At 37.9% G+C, this 21,609-nt stretch overlaps 1 gene segment (V, D, J or C); it reads left to right on the forward strand.

Annotated features, from left to right (window-relative positions):
- The first annotated feature begins 1,522 nt into the window (after positions 1–1,522).
- On the forward strand, positions 1,523–15,928 carry LOC119264974. The segment is given in 3 exon segments: positions 1,523–1,562; positions 1,651–1,982; positions 15,920–15,928. Coding segments are annotated over 3 exon segments (381 nt in total).
- Positions 15,929–21,609: the final 5,681 nt, after the last annotated feature.

Here is a 21,609-nt window from a genome sequence, read left to right on the forward strand (position 1 = left end):
AGATGTATAACAAATTTGTGTATACACACCTTCAGAGCAAATACACCACAAGATGTAACATCTTGGAGGGGCTGGGGCTTATTTCACAATGGCACTTTAAGACTGGCATTCCTTTGTTCTTTACCAGGGCTCTTAAAACAGTAGCTTTTGGGAAGATGAACTTGGGAAGTTTGGAGTCAACCAAGAGAACATTTTTTTCTCTTTTGCTCTGATTCTCCCCGTGAATATACAATTTTGAAATCCACAGACTTACAATTGAAAACCCCTTATTTAAGAGATGTCTAACTATTATAGGGGTCTTAGGGATCCCATTGAGACATACTTCTAACTAGAAACCAGTGATGGAGGTTGTTTACCACACTCAAAATGCTGTATTTAGATGGCTTCCACTAATAAAATAAAAAATTATATTATTGCAACAAAACAAATTACAAAACAATAACTTGTTGGTAACCAGTAATCAGTGCATTAAACAATAATTATATGCATACTTAACAGATGCAGACGTCTGTCATAAAACTGTGCAGAAGCCAGAAGGAATTCTAAATCCAGAGAAGTACATAAAGTACACATACAAAGCAATAGAAAGTAAAATGTGTAGTATTAAATCAGCTTACCTTCACTATTTGAATTTTGTTATACCAAACTGCCATAATTGCAAAAGAATTCATATGGAATACCTCCACAAAAAAAATGCTTATTGGGATTTCTCACCCTCAACTTAATTATTAATTGCCTGATGTACAAAATTATTTTATTAGTTAATAGAACACACCTCACTCTCCAGTTCTTTTCCAGGGACCAGAGAATATGGCCCTACATTGGCCATATATATATGAATGAATCTGCCAGAAGAGGGCAGACTTAATCCAGATTTTCTAAGACACTGAAACAGTTATGCAGCTGCAAGGAAATCTTCAGTAAAGGACCATTTTAACTTCCATATGAAAATACTTTGGCTTAATCGTCAGGTTATCATGTTGTCTATGACTTTCATTATATAATGATTCAGCACACATATGTAAAAATATTGTATCTGAATTTACTGTATAGTTGAAGTCTTCATCTTGGATTTTGTAATCACTGGTATATATATATATATACACACACACACACACACACACACACACACACACACAACCCCAATTCCAATGAAGTTGGGATGTTGTGTAAAACATAAATAAAAACAGAATACGATGATTTGCAAATCCTTTTCAACCAATATTCAATTGAATACACTACAAAGATAAGATATGTAATGTTTAAATAGATAAACTTTATTGTTTTTTGCAAATATTCACTCATTTTGAATTTCTCAACTTCATTGGAATTGGGGTTGTATACATTTGTGTGTGTGTATACACACAAACCATCTTCTTAGTTGAGATATAAAGCTTAAGTGACCTAATCTGCATTCCTCTGTTCTTCTAACAGATCCACTGACAAATGTAGGAGGAGTCTTTACATCCTTGAACAGTAGCACCACATCTCTCCTCATTATCTGAATACTGGAACCACCATGATGTTTCTGTGCTCTCTGGCTGTCTTTATGATCGTGCTAGGTAAGTGCAGCTTACATTTGTGTCTTTGTAATTGACATTGTCTAACTTTAAACTCAAAAGTTTTTTTTTTTTTTTATCTTAACCACAGATGACTGTTCTGCACAGTCAATAACACCACTGAGGAACAGAATACTAGTTCATGCTCTTGAAGATGAGAAAATTACTCTTTCCTGCAAGTATGAGGGAACAGTCCAAGACCTACATTGGTATCGCCAGTATCCTGGATCCAGACCAGAGTTCCTGCTGAAGATCTTACCATCAGAAATGAAAACTGTAATACCTGCAACTCCTCCATTCAAACACCTGGATGCTGACATTAGTCTAAGTGAAAAAAGAGTGGATCTGTTGATCTCCTCTGCTGCAGTATCAGACTCTGCACTGTACTACTGTGCCCTGAGGCCCACAGTGACAGGAAACCCAGCTACACTGTACAAAAACTACATTTTCTTCTGTCTTTCCATTGAGTTCAAATGTATTGTCTCCTTTCAGCATAATGGTAATTTATACAGTCTGCAGTGGAACTGTCAGTGTCTTGCATCCAGACCACAGTATGTACTAAATCAAATCAAATCAAATCAAATTTATTTATATAGCGCTTTTTACAACTGATGTTGTCACAAAGCAGCTTTACAAAAATGGGAATCACAGCACAGAGAATCAGACAAAACACTGAACATAATATACAGAATATACAGAACCCCCGTGAGCGCTGAGGCAAGGAAAAACTCCCTCAGAGCTGGAGGAGGAAGAAACCTCGGGAGGACCAAGACTCACATCTAAAGGGGGGACCATCCTACCACTGGTCAGACAACTTATAAGTTAAACATTGAAAAGTCAATTTTACATCCATGCAGTTCTAATATATTCAGGTGTGTATAATCAACAGTGGAAACAATTAGAGTTCATATAGATTTGGATGTGATCTGTAGTGGAGAAGCTGCGTTCCAGAAACTTCCATCAGTCTGGTCAATCAGGGGGACAGGGGGACTTGAGGGTGGGACATCCATCAGTATTGGGCCGGACCGGTGGACAGTCAGTAACTCGGAGGAAGGAAAGATTTAGGAATTAGTTTAGACTGTATTTATGAAGAACAGAAAATGTAAAAAATTATCAGAGTGTGACTAATGACTCCGGCAGGTCTGAATATGACAGCCTAACTAAAGGGAGAGAGCCAGAAGGTAACATAGACACGGAGGCTCCCTGAGACACTGGCATTCACCCACTCCACCGTCCACAAACCTGAGTGACTGCATGTAGTGAGTGACAGCAGCACCAGCATCTCAGTTTACCCACAATTCACTATGTCCATGAACCCCTGGATCTGCAGCCTTATCTAAAGGGAATTAACATTAACTACCAAAAGCTAAACTAAACAAGTAAGTTTTTAGTCTAGACTTAAAGATTGAGACTGTGTCTGAGTCCCGAACATTATCGGGGAGATTATTCCAGAGTTGGGGCGCTTTATAAGAGAAAGCTCTTCCTCCTGCAGAGCTTCTCTGAATTTTGGGAACTACTAGGAAGCCAGCACCCTGTGATCTAAGTAATCGTGGTGGTTCATAATAGGAGATAAGGTCTCTCAGATACTCAGGAGCGAGCCCATGTAGGGCTTTATACGTTAACAGGAGAATTTTATAGTCTATGCGGAATTTGACTGGAAGCCAGTGAAGAGCTGATAGGACTGGACTAATATGGTCAAATTTTCTAGTTTTAGTAAGGACCCTGGCTGCAGCATTTTGAACTAGCTGAAGTTTATTTAAGTTACTGCTAGAACATCCTGACAGTAGCGCATTACAGTAGTCTAGCCTTGACGTAATGAAGGCATGTACTAATTTTTCTGCGTCATGTAAGGATAAAGCATTTCTTAGCTTGGCGATGTTACGGAGATGTAGAAAAGCTGTTTTAGTAACATTAGATATGTGTTTATCAAATGCTAGATCTGAATCTATGATAACGCCAAGATTTTTAGCTGTTGAACCAGGTGTGACTGAGAAGTCGGCCAGATTCAACATTAGGTGTGATAATTTATTTCTAGCAGCTTTAGGGCCTAATAGAAGAACTTCTGTTTTATCACTATTTAATAGAAGAAAGTTGTGTGACATCCATGATTTCACATCTTTTACGCAATCCTCCATTTTCTTTATTCTCTGTTTGTCATCAGGTTTGGCTGATATGAAGAGCTGCGTGTCGTCTGCATAACAATGAAAATTAACATTATGTTTTCTAATAACTTTGCCCAGGGGGAGCATGTATAACGTAAATAATAACGGTCCTAAGATAGAGCCTTGTGGAACTCCATATCTAACCTTTGTATAATTGGAGGGTATATTATTTACCCTCACAAACTGAAAACGATCGGTCAAGTATGATTTGAACCACGATAAGGCAGTTCCAGTTATACCGACCATTTTCTCTAATCTTTCTAGGAGGATATTATGATCTATTGTATCAAAAGCTGCGCTCAGATCAAGAAGTACCAGTAAAGAAACGCAGCCTTGGTCAGCGGCAAGAAGCAGATCATTTGTTATCTTAACTAGAGCTGTCTCAGTGCTATGATGAGGCCTAAATCCAGATTGGAATTTTTCATAGATCTGGTTTCTTTGCAGATAAGAGCCAAGTTGTTTTGCCACGGCCTTTTCTAAAATCTTAGAAATAAATGGTAAATTTGAAATAGGTCTATAGTTAGATAGTACACTAGGATCAAGATTTGGTTTCTTGATCAAAGGTTTAATTACTGCTAGTTTAAAGGCTTTGGGAACATACCCCAGGTTTAATGATGAGTTTACTATTGTTAATAGTGGTTTAATTATGTCTGGTAATACCTGTTTTAATAGTTTTGTGGGAACTGCATCAAGTGTACAGGTTGTGCAGTTTGATGAGGAGATAATTTTCTCCAGTTCTAAATGATGTAGTGGGTTAAAAACTTCCAACCTGACTTCGGTAGCTGGATTTTGTTCTATATCAGCCACACCAGATGACAGACAAGATGTGCTATTTATCTGTTGAACTTTGTCCCGAATATTTTCGATTTTATTATCAAAATAGTCCATAAAAGCATTGCTAGTGTGGATTGCTGGAATCTGAGGATCAGTACCTGCCTGATTTTTAGTCAGTTTAGAAATAACACTAAAGAGAACTCTAGGGTTGTTTTTATTAATCTCGATCTGAGAGGCCAGATACTCTGAGCGGGCTTTATTAATTTCTCTTCTATATTCAACAATACTGTCTTTCCAAGCAGAGTGGAATACTTCCAGTTTGGTTGATCGCCATTTTCGCTCAAAATTTCGTACTAATTGCTTTAAAGTACGAGTTTGGTCGTTATACCACAGCGCAAGTTTTTTCTGTCTCTCTTTTTTGTGTTTAAGTGGTGCTACACCATCTAAAGTAGACCGGAAGGTATTTTCTAAACAATCAGTTAGTTTGTCTAGTTCTGCTGGGTTACCTGGAGAGTACACTATGGTTGATAAATCAGGAAGGTTATCAGTAAATTGTTGAGCGGTAAAGGGCGTTATTGAACGTTTCATAGAGTAGCTGGGGGATGTACGTATATTATGACTAAGATGAAGTTTAAAAGAAATAAGATAATGATCTGAGATTACTGAGGTTTGAGAAAGAATATCTAGGTTATCTATGCTAACACCCAGGGTCAAAACCAGATCCAGAGTATGATTACAGTAATGCGTAGGTCCTGTTACATTTTGAGCAATACCAACTGAGTCTAGAATTGATGCAAAAGCCTTTTTTAATGAGTCATCAACTTTTTCAAAATGAATGTTGAAGTCTCCTACTATAATTACTTTATCACTACAAACTGCTAAATCTGCAGCGAAATCACTAAATTCTTTTAAAAATTCTACATAGGGTCCTGGTGGTCTGTAAATATTAATTAAAGAAAATGCATTCTGTTTTGTAATTGGATTAATTATATTGATGTAAAGAAGCTCAAAAGAAGTGAAATTATCATAGTGTTTCTGATTGACAGCTAGGGAATTTCTAAAAATTATGCAGACCCCGCCTCCTCTACCGGACGATCTGGGGTTGTGTATATAATTATAGCCTGCAGGGGTGGCTTCGTTTAATGCTAAATATTCATCGGGTCTAATCCAGGTTTCAGTGAGGCACAACACATCAAATTTCTGATCAGTTATGATTTCATTCACTATTACTGCTTTTGAATTTAGAGATCTTATGTTAAGTAAACCAATCTTTAGTTTTGAAGTGCTAGTGCTACAGTCTGGATATGATTGTTTAATATACGTTAGGTTATTTAGATTTACTGTTTGAGTTTTTTGACATTTATGTTTGACTCGGGGGACAGACACAGTCTGAATACATTGGTATCTAGGTAACGTCTCTTTGCAGCTCACAGACGGTCGGTTAAGGCTCTCTGTCTGCGGCCTGGTCCCGGCTCCGGTTTGTCAGCAGCTTCTAAGGCTACTGCTACTCTGCCGACTAACTAAGAGACTATGTGCTATGCTGCACGAAAGTAAGGCAGCACCATCCCGCGTGGGGTGGACACCATCCCTACCTAAAAGACCAGGCTTGCCCTCAAACATTAGCCAGTTGTCTATAAAGCCCACATGATTGTCCGTACACCACTTGGACATCCAGCAGTTCAGCGAAGAAAGCCTGCTGTAAGCTTCATCGCCACGCCTCATTGGGATGGGGCCAGAACAGATTACCTCTTCGGACTAAATGCAGATAAACTAAGTAATAAGTTTCCCAAGACAAGTTTGACATGTTAATAAAAAAAATCTAAATTCTGTGAATGAATATCACTTTGGGTGCAATAATCATAATTAATCATATTCATAATTTCTGTCTTTATCTTTAAGAATGCTATGACATCCAACTCTGACTATGCTCTGATAGTAGTACTGCTGTCAAGAGCACTAGATCCAAGTCAAGACTGAGACAAGGACACATCAAGTCCCAGTCAAGACCAAGACTTTTAGCAGTCGAGTCCAAGTCGAGACTGAGACCAGAAGCGGCCTAAGTTGAGACAAGACTCAGACCAGATTGAGATTAAGATATATTATAATTAATATGTAGACTAAACATTCTGATCTGCTCTCAGGGGATGTTTGAAACCAATAATACTCATTTAAGTCATCATATAAATATTAGTTTATTAAATTCCAAAGTGTGCTATTTTGCAAAAACTAATAAACACGGCCACCAAAGCTGCTACCTGCTACTCGTTCAGCATTTCTGTTCCACCTTGAATGGTGCAGTAACATTTAAGCGTCTTATGTGTAGAAGTAGCTCCACAAAGAAGCTGGTGAATTGGAAACCAACATCATGTCACAGAAACATCTGTAGACATCAAGATAACCTGAATAAATCCATCCTGAATAATTCATCATGAAATACCTCCAAAATGAGCAGCTAAGGGGCAGCACAGCAATACTGTAATCAGCCACTGGGGCTGTGGGACTACTGAATACGTCTCACTGGCTGATCTAATTCTGCTTTCCAAACCACATACTTCCATACCTTCTAATGGGAGGGTGCTGGTTGTACATACTATTTAGTGTGCTGGTACACTGTTTGGGATGCAGCAGAAGTGAAGCAGCAGGAAATCACAGCTGTTTAGATTTCAGCTCCCATTTATCATTTTGGAAATGAATCCAATAATAAGGCAAGACACTTAAATATGCTCTGAATACTAGTTTTGAAACAAGCATCCCCCGCCCCCCTCCCAAAAGAGCATGGTTTTGCTGCCTTTGCTTGGTCGGTTATGGCTTTATTATCTCATAAGAGACTATCAAAGTGCTGTCGAATGAGCTTACTTACCAAAATGATGGAAGCATGACTGTGTGCCATCACCAGAACACTCTGAATCCAGGGAGAGAAAACGCCAAAGAAGCTATAGTTAAGTGAATGCATGGGTGCTGTATCTTGAAAGTAGAAATTACACTTGAATAAAACCAAAAAGTATCTACATTTAATGATAGATTTAAAGTCAAAAAAAGCCAAAATAGTCCAAAGCATCATTGGATTCCAAATTTAGCTTCTTTCCCTTAGAACTAGAGGTTAATGTAACTATAAACATGAGAATATATCATTAAAATTCTCTGAACCACTCAAACTACATCTAGGTCTTAATGAATGTCACTCAGTCTGGTCTGTGTGTTTTAGGACACAGTATAAGTTAAAAATGAAACAGTCTTCACTGCTATGACCTGCCATTTCAGCAAACACCAGGGCTGGTGCTCTCACAGCAGGCATAAACTAGAGGACAGTGCATCTGTTTTCTGTATTATGATGGTCATTGTCACAAAAAAACATTGCTCACCTACTCCTGAGGTGGTTTGGGTATATTGGCCCTACTTGCAGCATTCAGTATGACGGTACTGTGGAAAAGTCAGAGGCCTCTCTTTATTTACTTAAGTTAAATTAAAAACAGTCAGTAAGTCATTAAATAATTTTCAAGCAACAGATACATGAACAGAAAACATATATAGTTCAATCCAATTAACTGGTTAAAAGTCAGAATTGAAAGCTTGATTGAAAATTGAATTTTTTTTTTGCTGAAATTTTACTGACTTGGACTAAAAATCGTTGAAAGACCCTTTTGTGTTGAAAGACCCTAAACTTTATTTATTTTTTTTGTTAAAATAAATGACTGAACATTCAATTTTTTCGCTAGCAAGACAATAACAATGCCTTCAAAACTTTCCCATTTTTTTTTTTTATTATTGAGTGTTTCAATAGTGACATTTTTTCACTCATTTTAAGGAAACTCACACTCACTGTTCATGACTAGCAAACACATTTTGAACAGCTGTACACCCATAAAATAGGAGTTTTCAATAAAACACACAAAAGTTTATTTATTTGCAGGAAATGTGTTTGTCTATTCCCTTTTCTCAGTAACAGCTTCTTCACAGCTACATATCATTTTGCACATTTCCCTTCATTATGAATGTGGACTAAGCTTCTTCAGTCTCCACAGGAAGTAGAGATGCTGCTGGGCTCTCTTGGCTATAGAATTGGTGTTGAGGGACCAGGTGAGGTTATCTGTGATGTTGACACAGAGGAACTTGGTGCTCCTGACTATTTCCACAGCAGAGCTAGTGATGTTCAGTGGGAGGTGGTCACCTCGCACTCTTCAGAAGTCAACAACCATCTCCATAGTTTTGTCTACATTCAGAGACAGGTTGTTGGCTCCACACCAGTCCATTAGCCGCTGCACCTCCTCTCTGTATGCTGACTCGTCATTCTTGCTGATCAGACCCACTACAATCGTGTCATCAGTGAACTTGATGATGTGGTTTGAGCTGTACTTTGCAGTACAGTCATGAGTCAGCACAGTAAACAGCAGTGGACTGAGGACACAGCCCTGAGGGGCACCAGTGCTCAGTGTGGTGGTGCTGGAGATGTTATTTCATATTCTAACTAACTGAGGTCTCTCAGATAGGAAATCCAGGATCCAGTTACAGAGGGAAGTGTTCAGGCCCATCAGGCCTGAATCAGTTTTCCAATCAGCTTCTGAGGGATGATGGTGTTGAATGCTGAACTGAAGTTTATGAACAGCATTCTGACATAGGTGTCTCTATTGTCCAGGTGGGTGAGAGCCAGGTGAAATGTGGTGGAGATGGCATTGTCTGTTGAGCAGTTGGGGCGATATGCAAATTGCAGTGGTTCCAGTGAAGGAGGAAGCTGGTCTTTAATGTGCCTCATGACAAGCCTCTTGAAGCACTTCATGATGATGGGAGTGAGTTCAATGGGACAGTAGTCACTGAGGCAGGACACAGGAGACTTCTTTGGCACAGGGATGATGATGGTGGACTTGAAGCATGTTGGAACAACTGCAGTGCTCAGAGAGATGTTGAATATGTCCGTGAGACCATCAGCCAGCTGTTCGGCGAGTTGTGATGGGTTTGGAGACAGTAAAATCATCAATGCACGTGCTGTCACTGATTCTGTGTACTCCTCCATGTTGATGGAGTCACCGGTAGTTGCAGCTACTCTGAACATCTTCCAGTCAGTGTGTTCAAAACAGTAAGAAGAGCAGAGATAACTCCTGGTGGCCAGGTTCTTATTTGCTTCTGGTCTGGTTTGGCACGTCTGATGAGTGGTCTGAATGCTGGAATGAGCATCACAGAGATGTGATCTGAGTAGCGGTAGTGGGGGCGGGGCACGGCCCTGTATGTGCCGGGGATGTTTGTGTAAACAAGATCCAGCACATTAGCCCCATGGGTTGCAAAGTCCACATACTGATGAAATTTGGGGAGTACTGACTTCAGATTAGCATGGTTGAAATCACCAGCAACAATAAACAGTCCATTTGGGTTTGTGTTCTGGAGGTCACTGATTGCGCTGTATAGCTTGTTCAGTGCGGTGTTAGCATTAGCACTGGGAGCTATATGCACCGCTATTATATAGAGTGAACTTAGCTCTCTAGGCAAATGAAATGGCCTGGCTCTGACAATCGCAAACTCCACCAGCTGTGAGCAGTGACTGGAGACTAGCACCATGTTTTTACATGCTCATAAATACAGCTCATCATCCACGTATCTGCGTCTTGGTAGTGTAAATAAAGAGTAACAACAATGCTCCCCACACTAATCACTGTCTATAAGTTTTAAAACAAATAGGTGTTACCAGTAGTTTGAATGCTCTCAGAGATACCAAATATAATCACATCAAATTTAATCTTACAAAGTTTTTAGCTAACCATAGTTTGACTTCTTCAATACAATCAAAAAAGCTAGTTATCGTCAGGTTTCAGTGGGGGTCATCTACATAACAGTGGTAAGAAATGCCATATTTCTGAAAAATTGTATGAAGTAGAAGCAATTATAAAGAAAATAAAATGGGCCCTAAGAGGGAGCCTTGATGTAAGCCAAATAAAATGGGAGCTGATGTCAAAATAAATCTGAACAGCAAATGTACGATCTTTAGAGTAAGAAAAAAACCAAGCCAAGGCTTTCCCCTGAATGTGATTTAAACTATCCAAGAGAATATTATGGTCAATTTTATTGAATGCAGGATAAGATCACACATATTTAATGTGATCAAAAGAGTGCTAGGAATGCTCTAAGATAAGTTTGAACCACAGGTTCTTTATTTATTTATATATGTCTTTTGTTTTTTAAGAAACAAGGATATGCTTCTACAAATAAAAAAATATAACTTCTTTTGACAATACACACACACACACACACACACACACACAATATATATATTTTAAACAATGACAAAATCAATTATTTAAGCCAAAGGACATAAGATATAATCTTCCGGTTTAAAATTTCCAGAACACGGTATGTCCTGCTTTCAACATCAAAAGTGGAAAGGTATAACATTAGCTAAGGGTAGGGCTCAGGTGTAGGTGGCTGCCTGCGGAGGAAGATTAAGGGCTCTACCACCTTATAAGTTAGGTGTCACTCCAAACACACACACACACACACACACACACACACACACACACACACACACACACACACACACACTCAAATCACACAAAGTGAAGCAAAGGAAAAAGCTTTAACTTTTTAAAGGCTGCTTTAACTGGAAAACAAACCAATGAAAGGTGATCTCAGACTGTTGAACATTACAGTAAAGCTGTATAATCATCCATGGTCATAAAATGGTAGGCATTGTGGTTTAGGAGGTGGAGTCCCCCCGATACTGTTGAAATGCTTTCTTCCTGCATTTTAAATGTTCCCTTCAGCTCTTAGTCTGTGACTAAATACAGAGGATCTCCCATCATGCTACTATTGTCACATTTTATTTTGATAGTGCTTGTAGGTGAGTATGAGATATACATACTACATTTGATACATCTTTCTAAATACTTTATAACACCAGATACACTAGATATTTTACACCGCAAAAAAAAGGCAAAAGAGAGTCTGTATAACCAGTTACAGTGGTTTTAGATTTCAAGTCCTGGCTTGGTTGTAAAATAATTTTCTCTTTTATATCAGGTGGGGTTTATTCCATTGATCCATTGGAAACTGAAAAGCAGGTTTCAGTGGGTGACAGTGTTTCCCTCTCCTGCAGATACAGCAGCAGCAATGTTTACTTTTATTGGTATCGCCAGTATCCCTCATCTAAACTGGACCTTCTCCTGTATATGTATGAAACAGGAAGTGTGTGGGGTTCTCCACCACCTGGCTTCTCTGCTAAGGTTCAGAACAAAATAGTGAATCTGGAGATCTCCTCTGCTAAATTATCAGACTCTGCACTCTACTACTGTGCAGAGTCTCCCACAGTAACAAGAAACCCAGCAACGCTGTACAAAAACTGACTGTGTGATGAGGTGATGTGGTTTTGTATTGGGTTTCCTGACAGGTGTTGCTCTCTTACTCAGCCAAATCCACAGAAAATGTGGTTGATAAGTTTGAGTTCCGGAGTTCATCATCAACTTTCTTTTGTACTGAGAGCAATCTATAAGCTTTGGTAGAAAGCACTTCTTTTTGAGTTCATTTACACCTGGTCACTTCACATATCTTGAGTATCAGGATAAGGCTAAGCCACATAAAATGCAAGTGTAAACACACCCAGGATACATTTAAAGCACATGCAAATCTGATCATTCAAACCACTTCAAGAGGTGGACTTAGAAGCATTTCAGCCACATATCACATCAGTGTAAATACATCCATCTCTCCAACACACATTAGACAACCAAAACAGCCTCCCAGTACAACCAAACCTCCTCATGCAGTACATGTGATCCATGTCTGTGAGGAATATATATCTATATCATGGAGGACACACATGGTTGAGGACCGAACGAAACAAAATCCTTAATAGCAATATGGACAGACACTACTGCGTGAAACAAACTGCAGACAGAAACTGCAAATATGCAACATTCAAAACAAAACCAAACAGCTTTGGTTGCTGCATAATTAGTGGATTTGCGCATTCCATCCCACACAGCAATCAAATTTCAGTCTAACTGGAGATGCATTTGAATACTAAATGTAAATGCATGTGACTAAAATCTTATCAGGATGCAATCCAGATACTAATGACATGAATTGACCAGATGTAAATAGGGTCTTAGGCATTTGTGGTAATCTCTGGTCTCATTTTCACCTTGGAGGAATTCCCTAGTCCTCCAAACAGAGCCCCTTCAGCTGTGTGACATTTGAAGGTTTTCCTGCATGCACTGCCTAACAAAAGAAAGTCTTCTTCCGCATTTCTGTGGACTTCAGGACTGGGCTGTGACTTCATTAACCCTTCATTTCTTCTTTTTAAGACCTTTTGTGGACCTATTTTTGTCTTGGTGCAAGGTCTGCTTACAGTTCATCTTCAGCTTCTGACAGATGTCCTGAGTGTAGAATTCATCATTGACAATATGAGGCCTAACAAAGTGAGCAAACACTTATTTCTAAAGCTACTATATATCACAAACCAATCCGTGAGTAGTCGTTTTCATTATCTGCTGTTGTGCACACCTCCTCTATCTTACTGCTCCATCCAAATGGTTTTCTAGTTCACATCACTAATGTTATTTGACTCTCTCATCTAAGAATGAGCAGTGAAAGAAAGTGATGACACTTTTGTGAAGGTACACAACTGATTGATGTAAATCTGCAATGTATACTGGACTTTACGATGGTCAAGAAGTCATCATATTATGATATCATTACAACAAATATCATAAAGAAATATTAGATATACTGACAACATTAAAGATTATTGCAGAACAGTTATTCCTGTCTAAATACTCAGAGATGAGATGTAATGATGAAAGTCCACCAGAAGAGAGCAGGCTTAATCTAGCTTTGCTGAACTGAGATGAGATTGTAAGGGGATGCTGAGGTAAACAGCACTTTAATTGTAGCGTTCCCCAAAAGGCTGTGGCTTCTGTTTCTCTTTATAAATTAAGTTCAATTGCAGGTCATTTTTAATGCAATACTGATCCAAAGGTCTTATCATTTTTAGTCAAATTTCAGTCAATATCACCATCGGAAATAAAATGCAGGTTCATGCCATTGAAGATAGAGACAATTCTTCTGTCTTGCAAGTATGACAGCATTTTGAACAGTGCTGGAACAGCATATGAACAAAGCCTAGCACCAAGTCTTTCTCTGCTCTGAGCTTGAGGAATATTATTCTGCCTGGACATTGAGTAATTTCACCATTCAACTATTCAGTGAATTGTGAGACACAGGTGCACAGCTCTGAAACTACTCTATCCTGAACTAACTAACCTGTAAAAAGCTTTAAATGCGATGGCTATTCTCACTCCATGTGTTGTGTGTAAAATGTATAAAGCAGTAATCGCTACTGTCACAACAAACCTGCATCACCATAAAGAATATTTTAGGGAATTAAAGATCAGATTAAATGTATTTTGTTTTTGTAAGCCTATGTAAATATCCCAGGTAAATCCCAGGTTTATTACATAATAAGCTTTAATATTCAGTAACTACAGGGGCTTCAATGCAGAGTGGTGAATCTTTGCTTAGGTTGAAGCATGTGATAAAACTTTGGGCCCACAATGTATTGGACAGTGTCCTCACTGAGAATCCTCCCGCACACTCACACACCACTCACACACCACCACTACGACGTTTCCTCCTCAACCCAATTATATGTAATAGAGATTTCAGTGAGGAGCTTTTTTCATTTATCTCAATTTAGCCCACATGCAATGATCAAAATCTGCCAGAGGAGGGCAGGGTTAATCTACATTTGCTGGAATGAGGCAAGAATGTGCAAGCTGAAGTGAGCGACCAAGTTACACAACTTATAGAAAACACGAGACTGTAGTTTAATCGTGGCAATCCCAGCATTCTGGCTTCTGTTTCTCATTTTAAATGATACTGAGTGGCAATAAAGCCTTTATACAGTACTAATGTTGAATACAACACTAAGTCATGAATATGAAAAAATGGGTTATAAGTTTTCTCCCACATATACATCTGATTCAGAAAGCTGTAATAATGTGACTCTGTTAGTAAATATTCATTCAGCACGTTTGAGGATTGTGCGTCCATTGACACACTACAGATGTACGCCAAGGTTGAAACACCTGCAGTCAAATGTCGTGTTTTGTTGATTTTCTCAGCAAATATAAATGACCAGATATATAAATATATTTTTGAAAAATGTATGATTTTCCTCCCAGTATGCTAAATTGAGCTAAAAACAGTAATCATGCATTCATATTTGCAGAGGTATTCTCTTTAGCAGTGGTGGACAGTAAATAAAGTGGTGGACTAAGTAAATGTAATTAGTTACTGTACTTAGGTACTTTTTTCATGTATCTTTACTTATTTCCATTTTGAGTGACTTTTTACTTTCACTCCACTACATTTCAAAGTCAAATATCTGACTTTTTACTCCACTACATTTTGAGAAATCTGTGGTTCCTTTTGGTTTATGTGTGTATAAAAATGTAACATGTCAAAACAAAAGAAGTGCAAAGCCAGAACACCAATCAGGGCACAGCGGTCACTTTGTTCTGAGCTTGTTTTGACCTGTTGGTCATACCAACCCAGTCCAAGCACACGGTTCAACATCAGTGCAGCAGCGTAAAAAATTTGGGAGCACATACGTCGACCTAAATGATGGAACTAACCTAACTTTGTGTAAATAGACCACAATATAGAAACATGTACACACATGCAGTTGTGACTGGCATGTTTCTTTTTTTCTGAATTCATACAAACACTTTCATTTTTCATTTAGTTTTGGTTAGTTTATGTTTATGAGCAGAGACCTACAGATCTATATAGTAAAGGAAAAATTCTTTGTGAACCTGAGTTTAAAGTTTTAACTTGTAACTAATTTACAAAGTAATCTTAAAGTGAAACTTTGCATGTTTGTAAAAGTGATTTCAGAGCCGCTCGGTTCTCCCTGATGGAAACTGTTTGCCTTCAGCGTTTTGTGCTTATGATCATTTTAATAGACGTCAGTGTCACTAATTAATGATATTCTATTAAACGACTGGTTTACCAAGAGTGACGCTGGAGGATTTTCACCTAAAATGAGTTCAGGAACTTTTACAGATGACTGTATGTCTGCACCGTTGATTAAGTTCACATCTATTTAAAACACATTTGAATCATTACCACAAATTCATGGCTGGATTTAAACAGCATAGAAAACCACACACACTAGCTGCCCCTAGTTGCTCTAACATTAATAAATACATATTTTCTGTGAGTTCCTTTAACATTTTGTGCAATTCTTCCTCAAATCAATACATAATAAAGGAGTTTTTATGTATTTCTTGGTATGTGCCCCACGAACTGCATATTCATAAGTAACACAAGGACAGAATGTGTTTAATTTGCTACTGAAACTGACACAAAAAGCTTTATACATCTGGAAGATTAGTGAACTGTGTTATTCTTCTGATCTGCCTCCCTCTGTTTTTATAACAGATCCACTGACAAATGTAGGAGGAGTCTTTACATGCTTGAACAGTAGCACCAAGTCTCTCCTCATTATCTGAACACTGGAACCACCATGATGTTTCTGTGCTCTCTGACTGTCTTTATGATCATACTAGGTAAGTGTGGATATTAATATTTTTTGTTTCTTTGTGGTGATGTGTCTGACTGAATTTGTGATACATTAGGGTGGACAGCAATTTATATGTCATACAACACTGATACAAATTATGATTTCTTTTTCCTCACAGAAAATTGTTCTGCACAGTCAGTAGCACCACTGGACAACAAAACACAGGTTCATGCAGTTGAAGATGAGATAGTTACTCTCTCCTGCAGGTATGAGGGTAGAGCAGACAATCTGCAGTGGTATCGTCAGTATCCTGGATCCAGACCAGAGTTCTTGCTGCTGAAATATCCAGGAGCAGGTGTAGTCCCTGCAGACCCTCCTTTCCCACGACTGGATGCTACACTGCATAAAGATATAGTAAATCTCTCAATTTCCTCTGCTGCAGTATCAGACTCTGCGCTCTACTACTGTGCTCTGAGGCCCACAGAGACAGGAAACCCAGCTACACTGTACAAAAACTCACTGCAGTAAAATGCTTTGGGTCTTTTTTTCATTGGATCTCTTGTCAGGAGTTACTGTAGCTATTTATATTGTGTACACTTTATATAGAGTTTCCACTTCCCCTAGATGTCGATGTTCAGCCAAGACATGTCTGGAGTCCAAATTTAGTTCTTTGGTTTAGAACAGGAGCTGTCAAGCTTTAAGTTACCACTTAAACTGTAACTCAAGAATAACTCATTAAAGGACTGATCTAGAATCAGGTTCCTCTGTATTATGATGGTCATTGTCAAAAAACCTGGCTGTAGATAAGCACCTACTGTCTAAAATATCAATATATTTTCTTAGTAATATAACTGAATGAAAGTGCAGGAATTTTATATCAATAATACTTGAGTAATATATATATACTATATGTAGTAATGTTTAATAAGGTATGAGGCTTCAATAAATAATACACATACATATATTTTAACTGTACCATGATGTCCTGCATTATGGCATCATAGTCATTACTACACAGACATGTTTTTAACTGTACTTTGATGTCCTGCATTATGACATCATAATCATTACTACACAGATGTGTTTTTAAATGTACTTTGAAGGCCTGAATTATGACATCATAGCCATTAATACACAGACATGTTTTAACTGTACATTCTAGCACTGCACTATGACTTCATAGTCAATACTACACAGACATGTTTTTAACTGTACATTGGAGCCCTGCACCATGACGTCATAATCAATACTACACAGACATGTTTTTAACTGTACATTGGAGCCCTGCACTATAACTTCATAGTTATTACTACACAGACATATTTTTAACTGTACCGTGATGTCCTGCATCATGACATCATAGTCATTACTACACAGACACGTTTTTAACTGTACTTTGAAGCCCTACACTAGGACATCATAGTCATTACTACACAGACATGTTTTAACTGTACTTTGAAGGCCTGAACTATGACATCATAGCCATTAATACACAGACATGTTTTTAACTGTACTTTGATGTCCTGCATTATGACATCATAGTCATTACTACACAGATGTGTTTTTAACTGTACTTTGAAGCCCTGCACTAGGACATGATAGTCATTACTACATAGACATGTTTTTAACTGTACATTCTAGCACTGCACTATGACTTCATAGTCATAACTACACAGACATGTTTTTAACTGTACTTTGAAGCCCTGAACTAGGACATCATTGTTATTACTACACAGACAGGTTTTAACTGTACATTGAAGCCCTGCACTATTACATCATAGTCATTACTACACAGACATGTTTTTAACTGTACTTTCTAGCACTGCATTATGACATCACAGTCATTACTACACAGACGTGTTTTTAACAGTACTTTGAAGCACTGCATTATGACATCACAGTCATTACTATGCATACATGTTTTTAACTGTACATTGAAGCACTGCACTATAACTTCATAGTTATCACTACACAGCCATATTTTTAACTGTACCGTGATGTCCTGCATCATGACATCATAGTCATTACTACACAGACACGTTTTTAACTGTACTTTGAAGCCCTATACTAGGACATCATAGTCATTACTACACAGACATGTTTTAACTGTACTTTGAAGGCCTGAATTATGACATCATAGCCATTAATACACAGACATGTTTTAACTGTACTTTGATGTCCTGCATTATGACACCATAGTCATTAATCACAGTCACCTTGTGGAATATTCACACGTATCCACAGGAGCTTTAGGTGTTGCTCTGTTTGCCAGCCAGTCACTGCATTATCAGAAGAAATGAGATCAGAGCTGAGATGTGTGAGTCTTATTGTGAACTAAAAGTGGATGGAGCTACAAGTGGTAAGACACAGTACACAATAATAGAGAGACAACACTGCTATTAATTTCTAATTTGATAAGTCATATGCAGGCATGAGCCATTCTTTTGGAGTCATTTTCAGGTTGGACGTATCATTTACAAGTTCAGTTTCAACTTTCTGACAGATTTCCTCAATGTGTAATTTTTTGACTCTACACTTAAGCCCAAAAGATAAAACTTATTATAATTTATGTTTCTCAATAATATTCAACAAACCTAAATGAATTAAATACCATTTAATTTCAGTGCATGTAGACTTTATGCAATTCATTTACATACCATTCATCCATTCATCCATTTTCTAAGCTGCTTCTCCCTCAGGGTCGCAGGGGGGTGGGGTGCTGGAGCCTATCGAGCGGAAGGCAGGATACACCCTGGACAGGTCATCAAGTCCATCGCAGGGCAGACAGAAAATGGATGGATGGATGAATGGTATGTTTCTTCTTTTACATACCATTCATATATTTCTAATTAATATTACCTTCAGAATTTACAGCACAATTACTTAGACTGTGTAAATGTAATAAATGATAATACATGCTAAATTCACAAACATTTATTGTAGTCCAAACTGCATTAAATAGTATTTGCTGAGTCACATTACAAGACCCATGTTTATATATTTCAGCTGTGATCAAATCCCCTGGATTTGAATTTCTATTCACTGGCAACTGAATTACTAATTAAAGCAAAAGTTTTATGTGCACAATATACCTATTGAGGTGCAGCTCTCATGCTAACGCTATTGAATATTAATAGAATTATTGAATATTAATGGAATTCATCTTTATATACTGCTTCACAATAAATCACTGCCATTGTTTATTTAATCTACCTTTTGTACCGGTTAACATGACAGCAGGCCTAGTAAGGTTCGCTGGTGTTTATCTAGAGTATCTCTCAAAATAAGCCAAATGAAACATTAATATATGATCAAAAACAGTAAAAACTAAACGGAAGTACCAGCCTTGTGACCAGATCTGAGCTGATAGTACGTCACTGGGGTGCCCTTGAGCAAGACACCTAACCCCCAACTACTCCCCGAGTGCTGCGGATAGGGCTGCCCACCGCTCTGGGCAAGTGTGTTCACTTCACTGCCCCCTAGTGTGTGTCTTCACTAGTGTGTATGTGGTGTTTCACATCACAGATGGGTTAGATTGCGGAAGTGAAATATCCCTGTTGTGGGACTAATAAGGGTCTCTTGAAAAGAGTCATTTCATGTCCACCATGACAGCTGAAGCAATTTCCTGATTGATGATGTGTTTCCTGTTACTATTGCACATGCAATAGTCTCCTAATAAGATTTAGTGGTACAATCTAAGTCTTATTCAATTCCATTAACTCATTTTTTTTATTTATCCAAATTGGGTTGCTTCTAATATATATAAATAAGTAAAGTACATTTTTATGTTTTTTTTTTTTATGTAAAATATTTGCTTAATGTTTATGATGGCCATAAATAGTTTTTTTTTTGAGTGTGCCAGTCCTAATGCAAAGAGCAGTAACTTAATTCAAGCACTGCCATGTATTGCAAATGACTACTTGAGGAGCCATCTAATCTCTACTACAAACAGTTTGTCTTAAAATAATATGGTCATTTCAGCTCCATCTATAAACTCTCTCTGGTTTATCTTACATTACTGCCAATGTCAGTTGGGTCTCTCATCCAAGAACAAGGGGCAGAAAAAGAGGATGAAGCTTTATATTTTGTTAAGCTACATATATGAGCCCATGTACATTTACATTGTGCAATGACCTTTTCATCCAATTGTACAATAAGTACAATTAACATGACAAGCTGAACTATGTGCCAATACAATAAAACGCTTCACTGACATGAAGAAATAGTTTGAATAATAAGATTATATTATTACAACAATCTCATAATGAGTTAAATTAGATACATTGACCCAGTTTAGGATATATTCATTTGTCACCTCCTGTAGCTGTGATTTTATTGCAGAACAGTTAGCGCTGATTAACACCTGGGTGTAATGATGGACATCTACCAGAGGAGGGCAGATTGGCTGGATTCAGTTTAGTTATGCTTTTGTAAGACGACGTTAAAGGAAAGGATGGAAATATGTATTCAGACAACACCATCCACCACATAATGTGCTCACAGTAGCTTTGTTTCCACTGTAGAGCCAACTGGTTCACAGGGCTGTACTGTGTTAGACTCATGAGACCCATTGTGGTTCCCTTTTCCAGCTGCTGTGCTGCTAAATCAGAAGAGACTTAGGAGAACCAGGAGTGGCTCATCAATGGCTAACAGGCTAAATGCTACAGAATATGTTAGATTCCAGCTTCTCAGAAATTTTGAAGAGTATGATGCGCATTCCTCTTCAACACACATCCATTTTGATCTCCAAGACTTTCTCAACACATCTCTGAACGAACTGAACACAACTGTACTGAACATTTGCAAAACTCTGCTTGAACATTGATTATTTTGTGAAATAATTGAAAATGTGAAATCAAACAAATCAGCACTGAGACAAACAGTAACACAAACATGTAATGATGGACGTCTACCAAAAGAGGGCAGATCCAGTCTAGATTTGCTGGATTGAGGTGAGTTATGCATTTGCAAGTGGAAGCTGAAATCAAGGACCATGTAAAACAATAATATAAAAATCTGAGACTATTGTTTTAATGTGCATACTTAAATGGTCTTTGGCTTCTATTTATCCGTTTAATATGTTCAGCACATACTGACACATTTATCAACATCTTTAAAATGTCAGTCCAGTCAGACCAGAACAAAGTTCCACAACAGTCTGACTTTGCAGAGTGTCTATGCAAATAAACTGCATGGATCTACAAAATTCTAATCTGGATCAGAGGCATAATTGTACAGTCATAGGACATCATATATACATTACTCTTTAAACTTCCATACTCGCAAAGTAAAGCGAGGACAAAGTGAAACAAGGGAACCACAACCATTCATAACTGGTAGCACTTTTTCTGTATCCTATGTGTATGAGCATCTATAAACATGTTAATACCATGTTATAATTCATTCATAATTAATAATTTACATGGTTATAAGATGACATTTGAAGCTTGTAAGACATGCTTTAATTTACATGTGGCAGAGTTTCAGTGAATTACTCAGTAATTACTCTTCAACGTAAAGCCTCACTCAAAATATCGAAGCAGACTTTAGTATAAACTATGCCGCAGTTTGCTTAGAACTGGCAAATACAACTTACAAGCTCTTATTT

Source organism: Pygocentrus nattereri, chromosome 2 (assembly GCF_015220715.1).
Source record: "Pygocentrus nattereri isolate fPygNat1 chromosome 2, fPygNat1.pri, whole genome shotgun sequence".
Classification (NCBI taxonomy): domain Eukaryota; kingdom Metazoa; phylum Chordata; class Actinopteri; order Characiformes; family Serrasalmidae; genus Pygocentrus; species Pygocentrus nattereri.